This window comes from Camellia sinensis, chromosome 2, assembly GCF_055761805.1.
Source record: "Camellia sinensis isolate YWXY chromosome 2, ASM5576180v1, whole genome shotgun sequence".
Lineage (NCBI taxonomy): Eukaryota > Viridiplantae > Streptophyta > Magnoliopsida > Ericales > Theaceae > Camellia > Camellia sinensis.
In genome coordinates, this window is record NC_138962.1 from 25967214 (window position 1) to 25988531 (window position 21318).

The window sequence follows — 21318 nt, forward strand, 5'->3', positions numbered from 1 at the left end:
TTATTGTAAATTTTAATTTGCAACGATTTCTTTCTATATTAACCTGTGTAAGTAAATTTTAATATAAATTTTTGTTATTGATTATATATGCAAATTAAAATTGAGATTATTTATTTAATTTTTTTTTTTTTATAAATATGTATAAAGTTCCATGTTTGAAATTCCCCTAGATGCCATTTGGAAAAGAGATTAAAAACTACTTTTTGATTTTTAACTTTTTTTTGAATCACATCACTTGTTTATTTTTTTTACACGTTTTTAAAAAAATATTTGAGAAACTCAAAAAATTAACTTTAAACCTACTTGCCAAAAAAACTCATAATCAATCCTACCTTTTGGTCATAACTTGCTTGAAGAGCACTTTCCATTTTATAAAGTTTGTAGTTGCAATTACTTAAAATATATAAAAATAAAAAATAAAATCAACTTAATTTTGTCTTAATAGAACTTTTTTCAAAAAAAAAAAAACTCATAAAACTTTAAAAATAACATAATAAAATAAAATAAGTCACTTTTTTTTAGCTAAAAACCCATAAATCAAATGAGTTTACGACCAGTAACCCAAAGTAATGAAAGAACAGGTTGCATTTTCATATGATTTCATTTTATAAATAGACTAAAAAATTGAACATTCTTTTTTTTTAATCACTTCACCCCTTTTTTCTTTAACACATAATACATATAAATAAATAAATTTTTATAAAATTTACAAATTAGGTTCAATTATAATAAAATAAAATAAAAAAGTCATATTATATTTTGTATTTGATAACAACGGCAATAAAATCTCGCTTTTAGTCATAATTAACGCTTTTGAACCTACTTACCTTTCAGATAAAGCGAAGAAACTTCTCTCTCTCTCTCTCTCTAAGGATATATAACCATCTCTACATCTCTCTCTTTTTTCCAAAGAAGCAAACAAATAATGGATCAAAAAGTTTTCCAATCAGAAACCCAAAACAATCACAAACCCAATAACTCTCTCGTATGGGATTGTGGAAGTTTACTACTTCGAGCTCAAATCCTTGCCAACTTCACTCCACCATTTCTTCTTGAACACCCTCTCCATGCCTCGTTTATCCGATCACTACCACCAGCCACCACTTCCGCTGCCGAAACAACCACCACAATCCATCTCCAAAAAATCCTCAATTTTTTTGGTCATTTCACAAATTTCTTCGATCCATTTTCAGCCCCAAATTGTAATGACCATGAAAAAAAAATTTAACTTTTTATTTAGATTCTAATTCTATAAACTTTTTAAAATAGTTTCACAATTCAGAAACTTATAAAAACAATTAAAATGATGTTCCCATTTGAAGCTAGTATATTGGGCAAAATTTTTAGAATGAAAGGATGAATATTTAATTTATAAAAATCATGGACTTATCGGTGTTTGATTAAGTGACATAACAGAATTTTTATGATCCAATTTTGATTTTGTGTTTATTTTGAGTGTTAGATCATGACTTGAGATAAAGTTTGTCGGGTATAGTTTGATATATATGTAGGCCATGTTTGGTTTATGGATGAAAATTTAATTCAAGAGCAATGATTTATAATTAATTTAATTTGAGTTTGTGTAACTAATTATATGAATGGTGGGGCCACTTCGGGTCTATTTGGTTTATTTTTGCTTAAGTCTCAAATTAGATAGCTACTTCAAATTATTGAACTTTACTCATATCGGATTCAATTGATTGTCCATGTCTTGATTTTATATATATATATATATATATATATATATAAATCATCATAAGAAGATTGTAAATATTTATGGTGTGTGTGACACCAAATTGTAGTAAGATTTATGAATGATGAATTTATGATACACCATAAAATCAAAGTTATACTTTTTTTTTAATCATGAAAGAATTTTATTTATTAACTTGTACCTTTCACCAAATAAGAGGGTCTTGTTTTCACCTGATTAGTTTATTATATTAAAATTTTGATTTCTTTCTTTATTTCTTGTGTTGGTGAAATCTATTTCATATTAGAACAATGTTAGAGGATCATAATTTTTATGGTTACAATGACTCAAAACTGTCAAAATAACATTATTTTAGCATATTTTATACTTAAAGCGTCATCATTTTGACAATTTTAAACCATTATAACTACAAAAATTATAACCCTCAAACATTTTCATTCGTATTATAAAGAAAGAAAACTTCCTTTCTCATTTCCCACGGTTAATGGCCGACCACTCACCCCGTTCTTTTTCAATTTCTTTCTTTCCTTTACTTGATTGTGCTGAGACAAGACTCAAGATATTAAAATATAGGGTGCTGTTATGGTGTGCATCCCCTTAAGATTGCACATCATATGCAACCAACACAAAAGGTGTAAGTGGAAGGTATAAACATAAAACAGGACAACAAACAGAAATACGTAAATATAAGGTGTAAGTTACACACTTAAAAAAAATCCTAAAATATATATATATATATATGTATTAATTGATAGGTGTGCCCATTTCTTTTGTGATATTTCATTACATACGTAAAGAAGCATTAAATGAGATGTAGACATCACTTCTCTCCCTCTCGCCTCCCTAGGGTTGGATCTACTTCTCCACAGAGAGAGCTCCTTCCTATTCATTTTGTTTGGTGTCCTCCCTCAATACAAAGAAAGAAAAACAGAGACAGTCCCATCTCCTTTCGTATTTTTTTCTGTGCAAGCCGTGAGACTTCTCCCTGTTTTTCCCCCCTTTAAAATTCTTCTTCTTCCATTGTAGAGACCTTGGTGTCCTAGCATTAGCCTTGGTTGTTCAGACGCAGGGTTTTTCTTGAATGGTTAGTGAGATAGAGATTTGAGAGAGTTTTGTGAAGAGAGCTTGCCGTTCTTGAAGGGTTCTTGGAGGATCTTGAAGCTAGGATGGTTTGTTGGCTTGGACCTACACTCTTCACCTTTTCATTTCTTACTCATATCTTGAGGTAGGACTTTCTTTACTTCTCTTCAATACTTTGCTATAAAACAAAAAGATCGTATTTTTATAATTTTTAGTTATTGCTATAATAATATCTTCATATATTAATTTATTGTAAATTTTAATTTGCAACGATTTCTTTATATATTAATCTGTGTAAGTAAATTTTAATATAAATTTTGTTATTGATTATCTATGCAAATTAAAATTGAGATGATTTATTTAATTTTTTTTTTAAAATATGTATAGAAGTTCCATGTTTGAAATTCCCCTAGATGCCATTTGGAAAAGAGATTAAAAACTACTTTTTGATTTTTAACTTTTTTTTGAATCACATCATTTCTTTATTTTTTTTACACATTTTTAAAAAAATATTTAAGAAACTCAAACAATTAACTTTTAACCTAAGTCAAAAAAAACTCATAATCTATCATACCTTTTGGTCATAACTTGCTTGAAGAGCACTTTCCATTTTATAAAGTTTGTAGTTGCAATTACTTAAAATATATAAAAATAAAAAATAAAATCAACTTAATTTTGTCTTAATAGAACTTTTTTCAAAAAAAAAAAATTAAAAATAACATAATAAAATAAAATAAGTCACTTTTTTTTAGCTAAAAAACCATATATCAAATAAGTTTATGACCAGTAACCCAAAGCAATGAAAGAATAGGTTACATTTTCATATGATCTCCTCTTATAAATAGACTAAAAAATTAAACATTCTTTTTTTTTAATCACTTCACCCCTTTTTCATTTAACAAAGCATACATATAAATAAATAAATTTTTATAAAATTTACAAATTAGGTTCAATTATAAAAATAAATAAAAAGTCATATTATATTTTGTATTTGATAACGATGGCAATAAAATCTCGTTTTTAGTCATAATTAACGCATTTGAACTTACCCACCTTTCAGATAAAGCCAAGAAACTGCTCCTCTCTCTCTCTCTAAAGATATATAACCATCTCTACATCTCTCTCTTTTTTCCAAAGAAGCAAACAAACAATGGATCATAAAGTTCTTCAATCAAAAACCCAAAACAATCACAAACCGAACAACTCTCTCGTATGGGATTGTGGAAGCTCACTCTACGACTCTTTTGAGCTTAAATCCTTTGAACGCCAACTTCATTCCGCCATTTCTTCTAGAACCCTCTCCATGCCTCGCTTATCCGATCACCACCACCCGCCACCACTTTCGTCGCCACAACAACCACCACAACCCATCTCCAAAAAATCCTCAAAATTTTCTCGGTCGTTTCATAAACTTCTTCGATCCATTTTCGGCCCCAAACAAGCGAAAGCAGGATCGCAAGATCCATTTTTTGCTCTTTTCGACGGGTCGGGTCCGCTTTCGACCATTTCAGAAATGCCAGAGAGTGGCAGCGGCGACGGGATTTCGCCAGAGTTTAAGTCGGCGGCGGCAGCGGTGATAAGAAAGTCAGCCTCTGAGCGGTTCACCGCCATCACTTCTGTCGGTATTTCATGTGCTTGAAAGACCTAAAAGAAAAGAACTTTATATTATTGTGTGTTTCCAATTATGTGTGTTTTTTAGAATGTTGTTAATTATTATTTAATGAGTTTTAGTTGATTATAATGGTTTTCAACTTTGGTTTGTGATATGTGAATCTTTTTTCTTTTTTATTTTTATTTTTATTTTTATTTTTATTTTTATTTTTAAGATTTGTGATTCTTGTTAATTATATGAGAAAAAAAAATTTCACATTAATTTTATACAAATTTTCACCAGAATGATACGGTAGCAACGTTATGATCATTAACAATCATTTTGGTAAATTATTTAAGGGTTCGTTTAGGAAGTGGGTTGATTTTTTGGTTATTTTAGTCTGGAACTAAAAAGTCTCGTTTGGAAAAGGCTTTTTGACTTTTCTGTAAGAGACTTTTCTGTAATGATTATAGGTTAAATGTGATGTTTTGTTTTATTGGACTAAAAAGCCTATTTTATTTTTTTTATTGGCTATTTTAACCAAAAAAATCCCAAACCTAACTTTCCAAACGAGCTCTTATTTTGAATTATTAGGCCTACAATGCAGTTACGTTACTTTTTGCAATTTTTTTGAATATATATATATATATATATATATATTTATTTGTAGACTAATGTTTGGGGCTTCGACAAATTGAGGTTGGAATGCCTCGAATTTTTTTTTCTTCCTATTTGTTGGGTTGTGTTGGTTTGGTTGTTGTTGTTGTTGTTGTTTTTTTTTCATAAACAATACCAAAGTCATTTTAATTTCCTCTGAGTCTTCCTGATTTAAAATAAAAATATAATAGAGACTCATACAAAATTATATGAAATTAATAAATTTTAACCAGCAGCCCAACTGATCAGTCAATTTTATTAATCAACTAGTCCAACCCAACTCACTCACCTTATTAAATCACACAGGCTGAGTTAGTGCGAGATGTCTAATTTTTTAGCACACCCTACACATAATCACCCTTTCACAACAACAAAAAAAAAAAAAATGCGAAGCATTCGAGCGTTGATTTGTCGAGATCCCTAGTATTGCTGTTATTTGTATTATATTAGTCAAATTATGTGTAAACTCATTTCATGTGCTTTTTTTTTTAATAGATGGTGAACTCATTTCATGTGCTTGAGAGACCTAAAAACTTTGACTTGTGAATAATATAATATATTATGTGTGAATAGTGTGTTTGTAATTATGTGTGCATTTTATAATATAGTTAATTATTATTTAATGAGTAGTGGTTTTGAACTTTGGCTTATCCTATATTGATAGGGATGTTCTAAAGTATAGGTGCCGTTTGGTGACATTTACGTTTTTAGTTTCTTATTTATATTTACAAAAAATTTAAAAACTCAAATAAAAACTTGTTTGGTAAATTTTTTATTTATAAATCAGTGGTCTCAGTTTATAAATTTAGCCAAAAAATGTAAACTCAAAAAATGTGTTTCCGTTTTGAGTTTTGAGTTTTTTTTTTTTTTACCACCTAACACTAGCCATCACCCGCCACTATTTTCCACCACCGTCTTCCGCCACTATCACCCACCCCCCATCACCACCTGCCACCACCACTCACCAATCACCACCCACCGCCCACCACCAGCCACCTACCACCCACTCACTACCACCACCCACCCATCGCCACCACCACCACGACTACCACCCACCACCCACCATCTACCTGCCATCCACCCGCCACCACCCACCACCCACCACTATCATCCACCGCCTGCCACCACCACCGGCCACCACCACCAGCCACCTGTCACCCACCCGCCACCACCACTCACTACCACCACCACCACCCACCCACCACCCACTTGCCACCACCCACTCGCTACCACCCACCACCTACTCGCTACCACCCACCACCCGCCACCGTCACCCACACACCCACCCACCACCCACTTGCCGCCACCGCCACCGCCACCGCCACCCACTTGCCACCACCACCACCCACTCGCTGCCACCCACCACCCGCCACCGTCACCCATCCATCCACCATCACCACCCGCCGCCACTACCACCACCACTACCACCCACTCGCTACCACCCACCACACGCCCACCATCACTACCCGCCACCACCATCCACACCAACCACCACCCACCTGCCACCACCCGCCACCACCACCACCACCACCACCCACTCACTACCACCCACCACCCGCTACCGTCACCCACCCACCCACTACCACCACCCACCCACCACCATTCGCCATCAGCCACCCACCTGTCACCACCCACCACCACCACCACCACCACTACCACCCACTTGCTACCACCCGCCACCGTCACCCACCCGCTACCCATCACCTACCACCACCCGCCACCCACCACCCACCGTCACCACTTTCCACCACCGTCTTCCGCCGCCACTTGCCATTTCTCACTCTTTTTTATATTTTCTAAATTTTTTAAACATTTTGTCAATTACCAAACGCGTTTGTAGTTTATGTTTTTCTAAAAATAAACAAAAATCAGTTTATAAAATTGTTGAGGTCAATTTTTAGTTGGAGGTTTGGTAAGGAACAGATGAAGTGTCTTGGGTGTCATGTGAACCATCTTACCAATAAAAGGGGGCATTTTGATCATCAAACATTTTTTTAAAAACTTTTTTTATTTTAGTTATTGATGGAGAATTGCAAACAAACTCGAGATACACATGATCATTTTCAAATTACACATATATTAAGATTAAGTAGTTTATGTCTCATGAGAATTGAACATGATATTTATTGAAACAATAATGTTATATGCACAAAATTAAGACATAAAATGGTGAACAAACTCACATAACACTCAAGATAGTTGTCAAATTGCTTATTATAATTTTTGTAAAATACACTTCCATATAATATATATATATATATATAGTTAGTGATTTCTATTTGAAAGATTCCAGTTGATCATATGGCATCTGAGTTCTTGTTAATATATGTTGTACTTTGTGTCATGTGTTGAAGGTCTTCTAATTTGAGATAGGTATACCAAATTGTTCAATAAATTGTTCACATATATCAATTTCACTCTTTGTGTGTGTGTGTGTACTTTGTGTCATGTGTTGAAGGTCTTCTAATTTGAGATAGGTATACCAAATTGTTCACATATATCAATTTCACTCTTTGTGTGTGTGTGTGTGTGTGTGTGTGTGTGTGTGTGGGGGGGGGGGGGGGGGGGTAATAATCCGATATTCAAATTAACTTGTGCTTTATTCTAAGTGCTTAAAGTTAATTTTATTCACTTCTTCTATCTGGTTATCAAATCTTTCCACTCTCTCTGAGATAATTTTTGGATTATAAATTAATCCGATATTCAAATTAACTTGTGCTTTATTCTAAGTGCTTAAAGTTAATTTTATTCACTTCTTCTATCTGGTTATCAAATCTTTCCACTCTCTCTGAGATAATTTTTGGATTATAAATTTAAGTACAGATTTAGAAAAAGACGGAGAAAATGTGAAAAATATGAATGAATTATAAGTTTTTGTTTCCCCTTCATTTCTCATTCACTTTCTAAATTCATAATCCAAATATGAGGTAAGAAAAAAGTATGTGTTACTTTTAGACTATAAAAATTTTTAGTGATATAAAGGAATATTATTATCACTATTTCAACATTGTTTTTTTTATTTGTTTTTCCGAATTTGTTCAATCAGGGTGTTTTATGGTTTTTTTAATTATTATTTAGATTCATATAATATTCAAAAAAATAATTGTGTGCTTCATTATTTTTTGAATTATGATAAATTTTACATATACCCATTAAATTAATTCATTTAAGAGATGAGAAAAAAATTGTGAAATTCATCCCATGGACATGTCACATTATTTTCTAAAGGGTTATTAACATTTTTAGTAATCCTACCATCCTAAAAAAGAAAAAATCAGAAAAATATTTAGAATTTAATATCGGTGGCCAAGATTTACTTAAAATATTACCTTACAACAAAATTTTAAAATATGTATCATAAATTTAAATATTTTTCTGGTACCCATAAACTTTTTGAACTGTGATGGGGAAATGTAATTGTTTTTTTTTTTTTGGCCAACGAGGAAATGTAATGGTTGGTTCTTACTTTAATCAGCCACTTGTGATTTTAGTACACCATTCTAGTATTTTTTTTTTCATATTACTTGCCATAATTTGGATCCATCCTTGTAAAAATTTCCTAAAATGAAGGGAACTGAAAAATTAAAAAAATATATAAATAAAAAATAAAAATAAAAATAAAAATGAATGGCTCTAATACGTAACATCTGATTATGAAGATGTAAGGGCAGAGAAAAGTGATAACGACACATCATGTGCCAATAGTTAAGAACCTGGGCCAATATAAACTAATGTGATATATATGGAAATTAATACTATTCTCTATGAAATTTGAATTATATATAAATCGACATATGTTCAAAGGGATTCTCCAATTCTCATTTGGACTAGACAAAAATTGTTGGGACTCGTGGAATCTATTACGTGTCTTGTTTTGATAATTTGAACTATTAATTTTTTGAAACTCTTCGTACATATTATTCGTAAAAGAAAATTAAGTCGATTTAATAATTATAACATCTTTTTTTATCGTTTTTGTCATAAAAAAATGAATGGTTTATTTTCAAAAACACATTTGCCGTTTATTTATTTAGTGACAACATAATAAAATAAATATGTTACGATTATTGGATTTATCTAATTTTTTTTTATGGATAACATACACAAAAAATTCTAAGAAACGAACAATTTAGATCATTGAAATATTACCTATAGTGAGTCCCATAGGTCTAAACGCCTCTCTAATCCAGATGAGAATCGAAGAGAAATCTCTCCCATGTTGTAATTAGTAGGAACAGTTAAGCTATGAAAAGTTCTAAAACCAAACTATGGTCCTGTTTGGTAGGGCTTATTTTCAGTTTATTTCAGCTTTTACCTTAATTTAAGCATTTTGATATGTTTGGTTCAACTTAACGATACAGATTATAACTTTTTATAAGTCAAAAATCAACTTATTCTTTGAGTGGGAGAGGAGAAACTTAATTTATAAGTTAAAAATCAGTTTATGTTCACAATTATAAACTATAAGCTGTTAAGGTATAATCTATAATCACTTTTTCACACATCTACCAAATGAGGCCTATAATATGGTGACAGATTTTACTGTCTAAAAGGATATTCCTTATTGAATTTTTATCTTTAGCAAATGACATTGTGGTCATGTCACTTTATCAATAGTTATCTTTAGTATATTCCTTATTGATTTTTTTTTTAACTCATATTTTTTTAACCAAATAAGGATTTCTTGGTGGGGCACAAAAGTTACCATGCATGTAGTGGGTGTAGAGAAAAAAATTAGTGAATATTTAAAGGCTGACAATGTTTAGATTTTGAAATTCTATAAGTTTTTATAAAATTCTTTAAAATTTCATGTAAATTATTTTTCTAAACCAAATGAATAAAATCAAACCATAACATATTGTCTATGTCGATTCTTCAATCATCAAAATTAAAAATTTTAATTTGATACTAACCTTTCTTTCATTATTGATCGAACTGAATCGTTTACACCCACCAATACTGTTTGAAAGGCCCATGAAGACCCCTTGGGAGCTCTTTCACAAACCTCATAAAATTGTTGAAGCTCATCTAAACTTTAATGTGAGAATTAATGAGAAATTACTAAATGGGCCATGCTCGGCCCAATTGAGCTTGTTTTGTACCAAGACATGAAAAAGAGTTTTTTGATAAATCATCTTTCTAAGAGTTTTATTTTATCTAACCCACAAGAAGACCAAAACACCCTCAATCTTTCATGCTCCTATTAATGTTGATATTTAATGTTGATTATCATTATGTTTTGGTAGTTCACATGCATCAAGATGTTGACTGTCATTATACTCACATTAATTTGAAAATGAATTTTTGTCATTGAGATGCCAATTACATGATGTGAATATTCATAATAAAACATACGAATGTGAATGTTCACATGAATTCTGGAATATAGATAAAGACACCATGATCATGGTGACGTGTGAAAGTTTTCATTGGGTCAAAAAAATAGACAATATTAAGTAGAAATATATACCTTTCAATGGTAATCTTCATATTATATCCACATACAAATGTTAATGTTCACAATGTTATATCAATATGATCATGGTGACGTGTGAAAGTTCGCATTGGGGCAAAAAAATGGACAATATTAAGTAGGAATGCATACTCTTCAATGGTATTCATATTATATCCACATACAAATGTTAATGTCCATAATGGTAATGTCGAGATTCACATTAACAATCTTTGTTTTGAATATAAGAATGATGTTAATGTTCACATTGTAGCTTACAAAGTACAAAAATATAACAGCATCAACAATGCATTAACCACACACCACTATCTTTTTGGGTAATCAAACATGATGTGAATAAGAATATACAAATGATGTGAATGTTTACATCACAACCCTAGCTACACACATAGACAATAATATATCAAATCACCATTTCATTATTTTTTGAAAAACAAAAAACAAAGGGTTCATATCCTTTGAACACCATCAACACCAATAGCAACCACAATCACAAAAAGGGAAAAAATAACATATTATCGCTACTTAAAAATAAGAATGTTCACATGTTGTGAACGTTCACATCACTACATTAGATGAGAGAGAAAGGTGTTGTGAACATTCATATCAGATGAGAGAGAAAGTACAAAAATATGATAGCATCAACAATGCATTAACCACACACCACTATTTTTTTGGGTAATCAAACATGATGTGAATTAGAATGTACAGATGATGTGAATGTTCACATCACTACATTAGATAAGAGAGAATTTTTTGAAAAGGTATTGTTAACGTTTACATCAGATGAGAGAGAATTCTCAGGGCGTTAAAGCCATTAAAGAACTTTTTGGAAATGTGTCCATTTTATAAGATTAGCAATTTTTTTGATAAGTTTGATGAAAAGGTAGCTTTTTTGGTTTAGGGTTTAGGAACGTTAAATATCAGCATTAAAGTTTGATGAAAATGGAGTTTTTTTGGTTTAGGGTTTAGTGACATTAAATATAAGGACATAAGAGTTTAAGAAAATAGTGTAAATCAAGAAAAATGACTTTAAGGAATAAAAGTATACATACAAGGGACTAAGTGGGTTAAAAAATTCTTTCATGAACTTCTTGGGTTAGAACACTTCTAAATGGGATTTGTCAACAAAAATTCCTTTGTCTAAAATACGATTTTTTCTCTATAATTTTGAAAATTATATCCCGTCCCTTGAAATTTTTAATTTTATAACAAATAGTTCATTTTATTAATAAATCATTAAGTCAATTAACAGTTTTTAATAATGTTAGACATTTATTTCAATTAAAATTTTAGATAATTTTATCATTGTATAGAATAACAGTTAAGAATTTTATTTTTTCAATTAATTCTGTTCAATAAAAAATTATGACAGGGAGACATTTATAATTTTTCAATCTATAAGGAGCAATCTATATTTTAAATAAAATCTCAAAAGTATATTTGTAATTTATTTATTTAGTTATTTATTTATTTATTTGGGAGCACAGTGTAAATAATATTATAGAGATTGATCATGAGACTGGATTGGTATAGTTTTGGGGTTTGGCCCAATCATGGACTCAACTTTAATGACTTGAATTGTTTAATTTATTAATTATTCTATGTACATAATTTTTTTTAAAAAAAAATAAGATTGATTTGATAATTGTAATCAAATAATTTTGTTATATTTGTCTTTGAAAAATATATGATTTTAAAAATAGACCGCTCAACATTTTAAAAATAAATATAATAAAATAGCAAATCAATTAGTTTTTTTTCTTCAAATATGATCAACACATTGCGTTTCATAAAATGAATGGTTCTCATCAAAAGTTTTCAAAAATTCACTAAATAAAAAACATACAAAACAAAACAAATTTAGTACATTTTCATGTTTCTTTTAATATATTTATTGAAATTTTCTTAAAATTTTTCATAAATATTTTACTTTTAATTACATTTAGATTAAGTATATTTAAAAAAAAATTTATTTTAACTAAGATATGATTTTTCATTAAAATTAATAAAACAAGAAAAGCAAAAAAAATAAAAATTTAGACCAAACCAAACAATACCAACATTGTGAAACAACTTATAATAGTTGTGGACATCAGCTCAAAGCTCGCCCAACTTACATAAAATTTTTAGGATTTAAAATTACAGTTTAGGCCCATAAAATAAGACTATAAGGGTATGTTTGATTGGAAGGATTAAAGTATGGGATTGGGATTATTAATCCGTGGGCTCAATCATCCTATATTTGTTTTGACATTTTGGTTTAGGATTATTAATCCAATGCATAGTTAATCCAACAAATTTGTAGGATTATTAGTAATGGGGTAGGGGTGGGATAGTTAATACCACACTAATTTGATAAGATTATTAATACCTCACTATTAGTGTTGTGAATCAAACATGACCTAGATGTATTTTAAGGTAAGACTTGGAATAATAATACTTGAAGGCCTACAAGACCCACAAATTACATAATATATGCATATATTCAAATTTATTGTTAGATATGAAAAATAAATGTATATATCATTTATATAATTTTTTTGAATTTTTGAATAAATAAATTTAAAATAAAATCAATTTCAACAATTTTTTCTTTAAATAATATTTTTCATAAAATAAAAATATATTTTCTATGAAAGACAAAATCGATTTTAACCCTAGCTAGCTTTACAATATCATCATGTTATAATAATTGTTTTTTAATAAGGATAAACTTTTTGATTTTTTTTAATATAATTTTTATTTTGTGAAAATAAAAAATGGGACAATTACAAAAAAAAAAAAAAAAAATCCAAAATTTGACCCTTACATGAAAATAAGACCTAAATTTTTAATTTTGTCAATTTAAATCCTAAACTTTTGATTAAATCTAAATATTTATCTATTTTTATTAAGTAAAATCAACTAAAAAATGATATTTTAGTCATTAAACTTAATAAAAATGATATCTTTGATATTTTATACATACTTACATTGAGTTTAATAACTAAAATATTTTTTTTAATTAATTTTACTTAATAAGAATAAATGAATAATTTAATTTGTAAACAAATCAAAAAATTAGAATTTAAATTAACAAAATTAAAAACTCGTGATATATTTTGTTAAAAGACTCAAACCTTAGTTTTTTTTTTTTTTTTTTTTGGTAATTGTACCTAAATAATACTCCATCCGTCCCATTTTAATAGTTCTTTTTAAAAGATTCTAACTTTTTTAAGAGACATATAATCATTGCATTTGAATTTAAATTTTATTGTACTTATTCTAATAATACGTCCTTGTGTTTCAATTTTTAATAATATTTCTAGCCAGTTAAAATTAATAATTTTAGAAAACTAAATATTTTTTACTTTATCTTTTCAAATTGAACAAATATTTTGGAACATCCTAGAATGAAAAAAAAATAACAACAAAATGGGATAGAAGAGTGTATGAAAATGTTACAATATCAAAGTATGCCCCCTTTATATATTTATATATATATAATTAAAAATAAATAAAAATAAAAATTGCGAAGATGCGTGGCGGGTTTTAGCTAAATTCGCACATGCAGCGACAATGAACGTTTGGACAAAAACCCTAGAGAAAGGGTTTTGGGGATTTCCATCAATGTCCAAACATTGAAATAGCTTTCTTCTCCGATCACTGAAGAAGAAATCGAAATTTAGAGAGAGAGAGAGAGATGGAGAAGTCTGTGGTGACCTTTGACAAAGGCACGATCTGCTCTTCATGGAACTACTGTGGCGAGAGATTGGCACAGTTTTTCTTCATTTAATTTCTTAGAACTGCATATGGGGAATCAAGTTTGCTAGCCCCTGTCAATGAAAATATGGTAATTTTTGTATTAATTTGTAGTAAAAAGAGTTTCCAAGCCTATTGATAAAAAAAAAAAAAAAAGAGTTTCCAAGCCCCTTTTTGGCTCTAAATGGCTTTGGGGTTTTCCAGCTTCTATATGTTTCTATAATTTAAGTTGCTTTTTAGAAGGCACTAATTTTATCAAAGTTTTTATTTCATCCTTTTAGTTGTAGTGTGAAAAAACTAGAACTCCCCTAGATATTGATTTGTGATTATGTATCAATTTTAAGCAGAATATAACAATCCCAATCAAACAATCAAGACAAAGAGACAACGATTTAACGTGGAAAAAACCACAATTGGACACCTCCAACTGTGATCAAAAAACCACGGGCAACAGCCACAAGAACAATCCACTAAGAAGATTTCAAGGAATTACACAGGTATACTCTCAATTACCTAGCGAATCCACAACGCCTAATTGAACCAACCTCTATGTGCCTCTTCCAACCCCATCTTCGCCACGGAATTGTCTTTCTGATGAGCCACTCCGGATTCCACCAAAGCTTCAGGCTCGAATTCTTCAGAATCCACAACTGAAGAATAACTCTCTCTTTTGTGTATAACAAACAAATCTTTGATGTACTCTCTTTAAATCATGAGTTGAAGACTCAATAAAAACATCAAAGAAAACAAACAAAATATCCCCAGATATAAACTTTAAGAACCAAAAGGAAGATCTGGAGGACTTCAATCAATCACTTAGTTTTGGGAGAAAACCAAGTATTTATAGAGAATCAAAAGTAATCCTAGATTGGGAAGAAAACAAACTTCTTGAGAAATCCGGATTCTGAGGTTCGCTCGAGCGAAGCTTTTCTGGCTCGAGCGAGCAGTGTATTTTTCATGATTTCTACTAGTGCCTTGGCTCGAGCGACGGATCCTTGGCTCGAGCGAGGAATACACTCTTTCAGGTTTTTGTATGGACGCAATCCTTGGCTCGAGCGTGCATTCCTTGGCTCGAGCGAGACCTAGCTCGAGCGAGAACTCCTTGGCTCGAGCGAGCAACGACGGACATGCAATTTTGAATGCAATTTTGCATTTTGCTTCGGCCGCGAGCTAACCGGGCAGCTCGACCCCCGTAATAATCAGCGAAGTGGCAATCTTGAAAGCATTAACATCACAAACTTCTCTGCATGGTTCGATTCGGGTTTGGATTCGCATCTAAAAAACTCATAGCCTCACTTAAATAAAAAGTGCGAAAATAAATACATCTGAAAGGAGTTTTGTCAAACGGGGTTGCCAAGAATAAAAACCTAACATAGTGTTCTATGGCAACACATATGATAAGAAATTGTAAATTTTCATTTTGATGATGGCATATTTTGTTATGGTGTTTTGTTTGACTTCCTTTACAGGTTGCTGCATATTCAAACGGCCACGTGAAAGTGTATGAACTCCTAGATCCATTGGAACCGAAGAATTGGCAACTTCAGGTGTTCTTTGTAATTCTATAATGATACAACCTATATTGTAGGAGATCAACCCAAAATTGAGTTGGCAGCCACATGGAAGGGTGGCCAACCCACATGGTAAAAGGAAGGCAAAAGAGGTTGGCATGAGTTGGCAAGCCATGAGGCTTGAGTTGGCAGCCATGAGGCTTGCCATGCGCCAGCAACAAAGGAGAAAGCATGGAGTTGGCCATGTGAAGTCTTCACATGGTGGGACAAAGCTTTCAACTGGACAGCAGCTCAAAGGAGAATATTGGGCTGGCAGCCAACACACCCATGAGGCCTCCTCCACCTTCTGTTTTGGTGTATAAAATGGAATGGTGATGGTGAGTTGAATACACGGCAAACATAGCAAGCAAGAGAGAAACACACTGCTGAGAGAGAGGCACAAAACAGAGAGAGCTAGTGAGAGCTATATTCTGTTTGTGTATCAGAGAGTGTGAGAGAGTGTGTTATATAGAGAGACAGTGGGTTGAGAGTGTGTAATCTCCTCCATTTGTTGATATATAACAACATCGCTCCCGTGGACGTAGGCCGGTTTGCCGAACCACGTTAAAAGTCTTGTGTTTTTTGCTTGTGAGTGTCCCCTGGTGTGCCCAAGATCCGCAACAATTGGTATCAGAGCCCGGGTGGAGAAAAATCGAGTTTTTTTCGAAAGTGTCCAGATTTCGAAGTGGTCGAAATCCACTTTTGAGCATACCAGGAGGAAGGTCAGGAGGAGAGGAGTCCAAAACTTCAAACCACAGGCCAATCGGAGCTCTAACGCGCCGCCACGCGCCACCTGAAGATCGAGAGTGAAGGCCACTCGCACCCACGCGCCGACGAAGGAAGAAGACGAGTGGGGGCGCGCGTGAAGTTGACGTCAGGCTGACGTCATCCTGAGTCGAGCCGAGCCGTCGAGCCGTTGACCGCGCCGCTGACCAGGCCGAGCCGCGCCGTAGCCGCGCCGCCAGCCAAGCCGCGCCTCTGAGCCGCCGTTGACTGCGCCCCTGCGTCGTTGACCGAGCCGCTGACTGCGCCGTTGACCAGCCGATCCGAAGGAATTATCTGGTGCTTCTCAGGCGCACCAGATTCAGCAGATCTGAACCGTTGAAACTGTTTTGGCTAGATCTAGGCCATTCGGAGTCCGTTTTTGGCGATCCAATAATGAGTTCCAACTATTTGGAGTATTCCGGACACATCCGTACGGTTAGTTTTTGAATCGGAGGCATTCAAACTCTTTTGGCTAGATCTAGGCCATTCGGAGTCCATTTTTGGCGATCCAATTGTGCGTTCCAACTATTTGGAATATTCCGGACCCATCCGTACGGTCAGATTCTTAAATCGGAATTTCTTTAAAAAGGGAAGAAATTTACAATGGCAGGAAAAGGCGCAAGTTTCATGATTGAGCCTTTTAATGGCAGTAATGACTTTACCCTGTGGCAGCAAAGGGTGAAAAACATTTTAACACGAGAAGGTCTGGTGAAAGCTCTTCTCAAAAAGTCCAACAAACCGGAAGACATGAAGGATGACAAGTGGGAGGAGTTGAGGGAATTGGCAAACAGTACAATTCAGTTGTATCTCGGGAACAATACACTCCGGGAAGTCATCAGTGAAGTAGATCCGGCAGAGCTATGGGCAAAGTTAGAGATGAGGTACAAGTCAAAGTCTTTGACAAACCGGTTATCTCTGAAGAGGCAGCTATATACACTTAGAATGCCAGAAGGTGCGAACCTCACAGAACATCTGGACGAGTTCAATAGGATCACAATGGAATTGGACACCATTGGAGACAAGACCTAGGAGGAAGATAGGGCTATGATCTTGCTGGTCTCTCTACCTGCATCATATGAGCATCTCAGGACAACTCTATTGTACGGGAAGGATGCTCTTGGACTGGATGAGGTGATTGCTACGCTCATTTCTCATGAGTCGATGAAGAAACAGGAAGGTAGCAGTAGCAAACACCCAGAAGGAAATGCCATGGTTGCCTCAGAAAATGAGCAAGGCAGAGGTAAGTCCAATGATAGACGGGGTAGATCCAAATCAAGAGGACGTTCGCAATCAAGGTCAGGCTTCAGGAGAAAGTGTTATTACTGTGATCAGGAGGATCACCTCATAAAAGACTGTGCAAAGCTCAAGGAGGACAAGGCACACAAGGAACAGGCGAGCTCATCAAATGTCGCTGCTGCAGTAAATGCTAAGGATGAGTATGCATTTACAGTTTCGTCGAGTATGACGAAACCTGACTGGATCTTAGATTCCGGAAGCACATATCATATATGCATGGATAAGAAACTTTTTTCTACCTACCAAGCCAAGGATGGAGGTATTGTTCGAGTGGCTAACAACACTGTGAATAAGATTGTTGGCATGGGAACAGTACGGCTGAGAATGGAAGATGGAAAAATTTTCACGTTGGATGGAGTCCGACACGTGCCAAGACTGAAGAAGAATCTAATTTCCTTAAGTATGCTAGACATGAAGGGTTATAGCTTCACATCTAGCAAAGGAAATCTCAAAGTCATCCATGGAGATACGGTGATGCTACATGGACGACTGGAGGGGAATCTGTACAGGCTTGTGGAGAAGGTTGTGACAGACGGAGCTACTGTCACTTACCGGGCAAGACGTACAAGACATGCACAGAAGAGACATAGGGCCCAGCAGACATGGCAACCAAAGTGTACAAGAACGCATGGAGGCAGTTCGGAGGTGCACAAGACGGAGCCATTGCGGCCAATTTTAAAGACAGCTCAGAGCAAAGAGACCAAGACAGCAAAGCATGTCCCAGGGAAGAAAGTTTCTTTTGCTCCTGAATTAGAGACATATTGGGATCTCTCCAAGACTGGATGGAAGGAAGAGATGCCATCTCAAAGAGTTGCAAAGTAAGCTTTGCATGGCACCCCAGTGAGGGGGTGCCGGGCACTCCAAGCAGGGGGTGCTATTATGAATCACCTCATATGGGTTGAGGGGGTGATTTGTAGGAGATCAACCCAAAATTGAGTTGGCAGCCACATGGAAGGGTGTCCAACCCACATGGTAAAAGGAAGGCAAAAGAGGTTGGCATGAGTTGGCAGCCATGAGGCTTGCCATGCGCCAGCAACAAAGGAGAAAGCATGGAGTTGGCCATGTGAAGTCTTCACATGGTGGGACAAAGCTTTCAACTGGACAGCAGCTCAAAGGAGAATATTGGGCTGGCAGCCAACACACCCATGAGGCCTCCTCCACCTTCTGTTTTGGTGTATAAAATGGAATGGTGATGGTGAGTTGAATACACGGCAAACATAGCAAGCAAGAGAGAAACACACTGCTGAGAGAGAGGCACAAAACAGAGAGAGCTAGTGAGAGCTATATTCTGTTTGTGTATCAGAGAGTGTGAGAGAGTGTGTTATATAGAGAGACAGTGAGTTGAGAGTGTGTAATCTCCTCCATTTGTTGATATATAACAACATCGCTCCCGTGGACGTAGGCCGGTTTGCCGAACCACGTTAAAAGTCTTGTGTTTTTTGCTTGTGAGTGTCCCCTGGTGTGCCCAAGATCCGCAATATATATTACATGGACTCTTAAAAATAAATCAAATACTCGTGTGGCATGTTGGACACCCAACACTTGGACAAGGGTGTGAGATATTCTTATAAATTTGTTAACCATCTCAGGCAACTAAATTCAAGTATTAAGTTGATGAACATTGTTTACCAGGCATTGCCACCAAGCTGCTCTGTTTATGCAACAATATGTAATATATGTGATGAATGCACGTACATGATATACATGTCTAATGCTTATTGGTTTTCTTTGGTATTTTGACTCATACATATTTTAATATATGTCCGAAGCTAATATTTTGTAATTGTTTCTCTAGGCAGAGTTTCAGAATGTTATTGATTCAGTCTCCAAATTTGGAAAGGCTGCATGCTTGTCTGCATCTGTCTCTTGGAATCAACAAAGAGGTGAAAGCCAGCAATTGAGCTTTGTTCTTGGTTTCAATTCGAATGTAATGCAACTCAATTCTGCCAAGGTATGTTAAATTCGGTATGTCCTTCTTCTTTGATTCTTTTTGCTAATATATATATATATGAGAGAGAGAGAGAGACGAAAAGACTTTTGATTGGTTTTGAAAGTTTTTTTTTTTTTTTTGCTTATAATGTTTTTAGGGGTGATATTTCCCTTGCCGATAAGCAAATGTTCAGTCAGGGATAGTGTATTCTGCTTGTTTGAATTTCTTCCTCCACTGCAAAGTCATCTCTGAAATGATTGGGATTTAAATGAATGTCTGCCACAATGATATGTTTTAGTTAATGATGAAGCGTATCTCTGTAGGTTTGGGAATTTGATCAGGATCATCAAAGATGGCTTCCAGTTGCTGAGTTAGCTTTACCTGAGGACAAGGGCGACCCAGTTTATGCAGTTGCATGGACACCAAATATTCCTCACTCTGCCAATGGGCTTTTGGTGTGCGTTGGAAATTTATTTTGGTAATGTTTGGGTCTTGGATTTGTGGGGAGAAAAAGAAATGGAGGGAAAAGTGAAAAATTTAGCTTTAATTTCATTTACTTTCCTCATTCATTTTCTTTTCCCTCCAAAAATCCAAGTTTCAAAGTCAAGTTGCGTGTTTTCTTTATATCATCTAGTGGCACAATCTCATAATTTGGATAGCATATTTATGGAACATAATTGGTGTGACAAATATATTGAAAAGATGCTGAGCCACTGCCAAATGAACTTATGCCATGCATTTGTGTGTCTGTTTGTCTGACTGTGCTTCTATGCATAGTCATACATTGATAAAGGACTCATTTGAAATTATTTTACAAGCAAGGAGTCCGTTCTTAAATGCCATATGAAGCTTCATATGAGCTGATGATTATGTTGCTATGGTATGTCAAGATGCCCACTGAAGTAGCTGGTTGCATCCTTGTCAATGTTCTCTCTCTCTCATGTAATGTCACGTAACATATCTTTGTTTTGTGATTAGGTTTGGCAGACGGAGTGGGACATGAGTGGAATGACACTAGCAACCACTGGAAGCGAAGGTGCCGTGAGGCTGTGGCAGTCTAACTTAAATGGCATTTGGCACAGGCAGGCGGCATTTGAACCCACCACCTAGTCCCTGTTATTCCATCTGATATAAATTTGTGAGACTGAATAGTTGCTGTTTCCTGTATTTATTTTGCCAGATTACATAGCTTCAAATTTTTTAAATTACCAGCTCTTATGTATAAAATTTCCTCCCAGTATAAGCTTACTGGGTCTGGGTCTTTCTCGGCAGATATGGAGTGGAATGCAGTCATCGTCATGGTCCTATGTTTATGTTGTATGCAAGGTTTCTGATGAATTATTGAATTCCAAGGCTACAGTCATGTTTTAATCAAATATCATGGTTATTTTTTTATTTTATTTATTTTTAACCAATGGTAAGAACTTCAATTATGGGAAGCTGCAAACCCAACACAAACCCTATTCAGGGGCACAGTAGTCCAATGGGAATGAGGGCATTTTGGGAAAAATGAAAACT

At 34.1% G+C, this 21318-nt stretch overlaps 1 protein-coding gene and 1 long non-coding RNA gene across 3 annotated transcripts; both read left to right on the top strand.

Moving 5' to 3' along the window:
• Positions 1 to 2461: 2461 nt before the first annotated feature.
• On the top strand, positions 2462 to 4545 carry LOC114285036 (uncharacterized). Its single transcript, XR_003637134.2, has 2 exons — positions 2462 to 2939; positions 3855 to 4545. It is a non-coding gene; the product is annotated as an uncharacterized LOC114285036 (long non-coding RNA).
• A 9667-nt stretch (positions 4546 to 14212) lies between these two features.
• Positions 14213 to 21176, top strand: LOC114313321 (protein SEH1). 2 transcript variants are annotated; one of them, XM_082913956.1, is made up of 4 exons: positions 14216 to 14350; positions 15729 to 15806; positions 19666 to 19821; positions 20124 to 21176. In XM_082913956.1, the coding sequence occupies exons 1-4, from the start codon at positions 14348 to 14350 to the stop codon at positions 20280 to 20282; spliced, it is 396 nt and encodes a 131-aa protein (XP_082770082.1). In that variant the 5' UTR covers positions 14216 to 14347; the 3' UTR covers positions 20283 to 21176. The 2 variants fall into 2 exon arrangements, with proteins under 2 accessions (XP_082770083.1, XP_082770082.1); XM_082913957.1 differs by lacking the exon at positions 15729 to 15806 and having other exon boundaries at positions 14213 to 14350.
• The last annotated feature ends 142 nt before the right edge of the window (positions 21177 to 21318 follow it).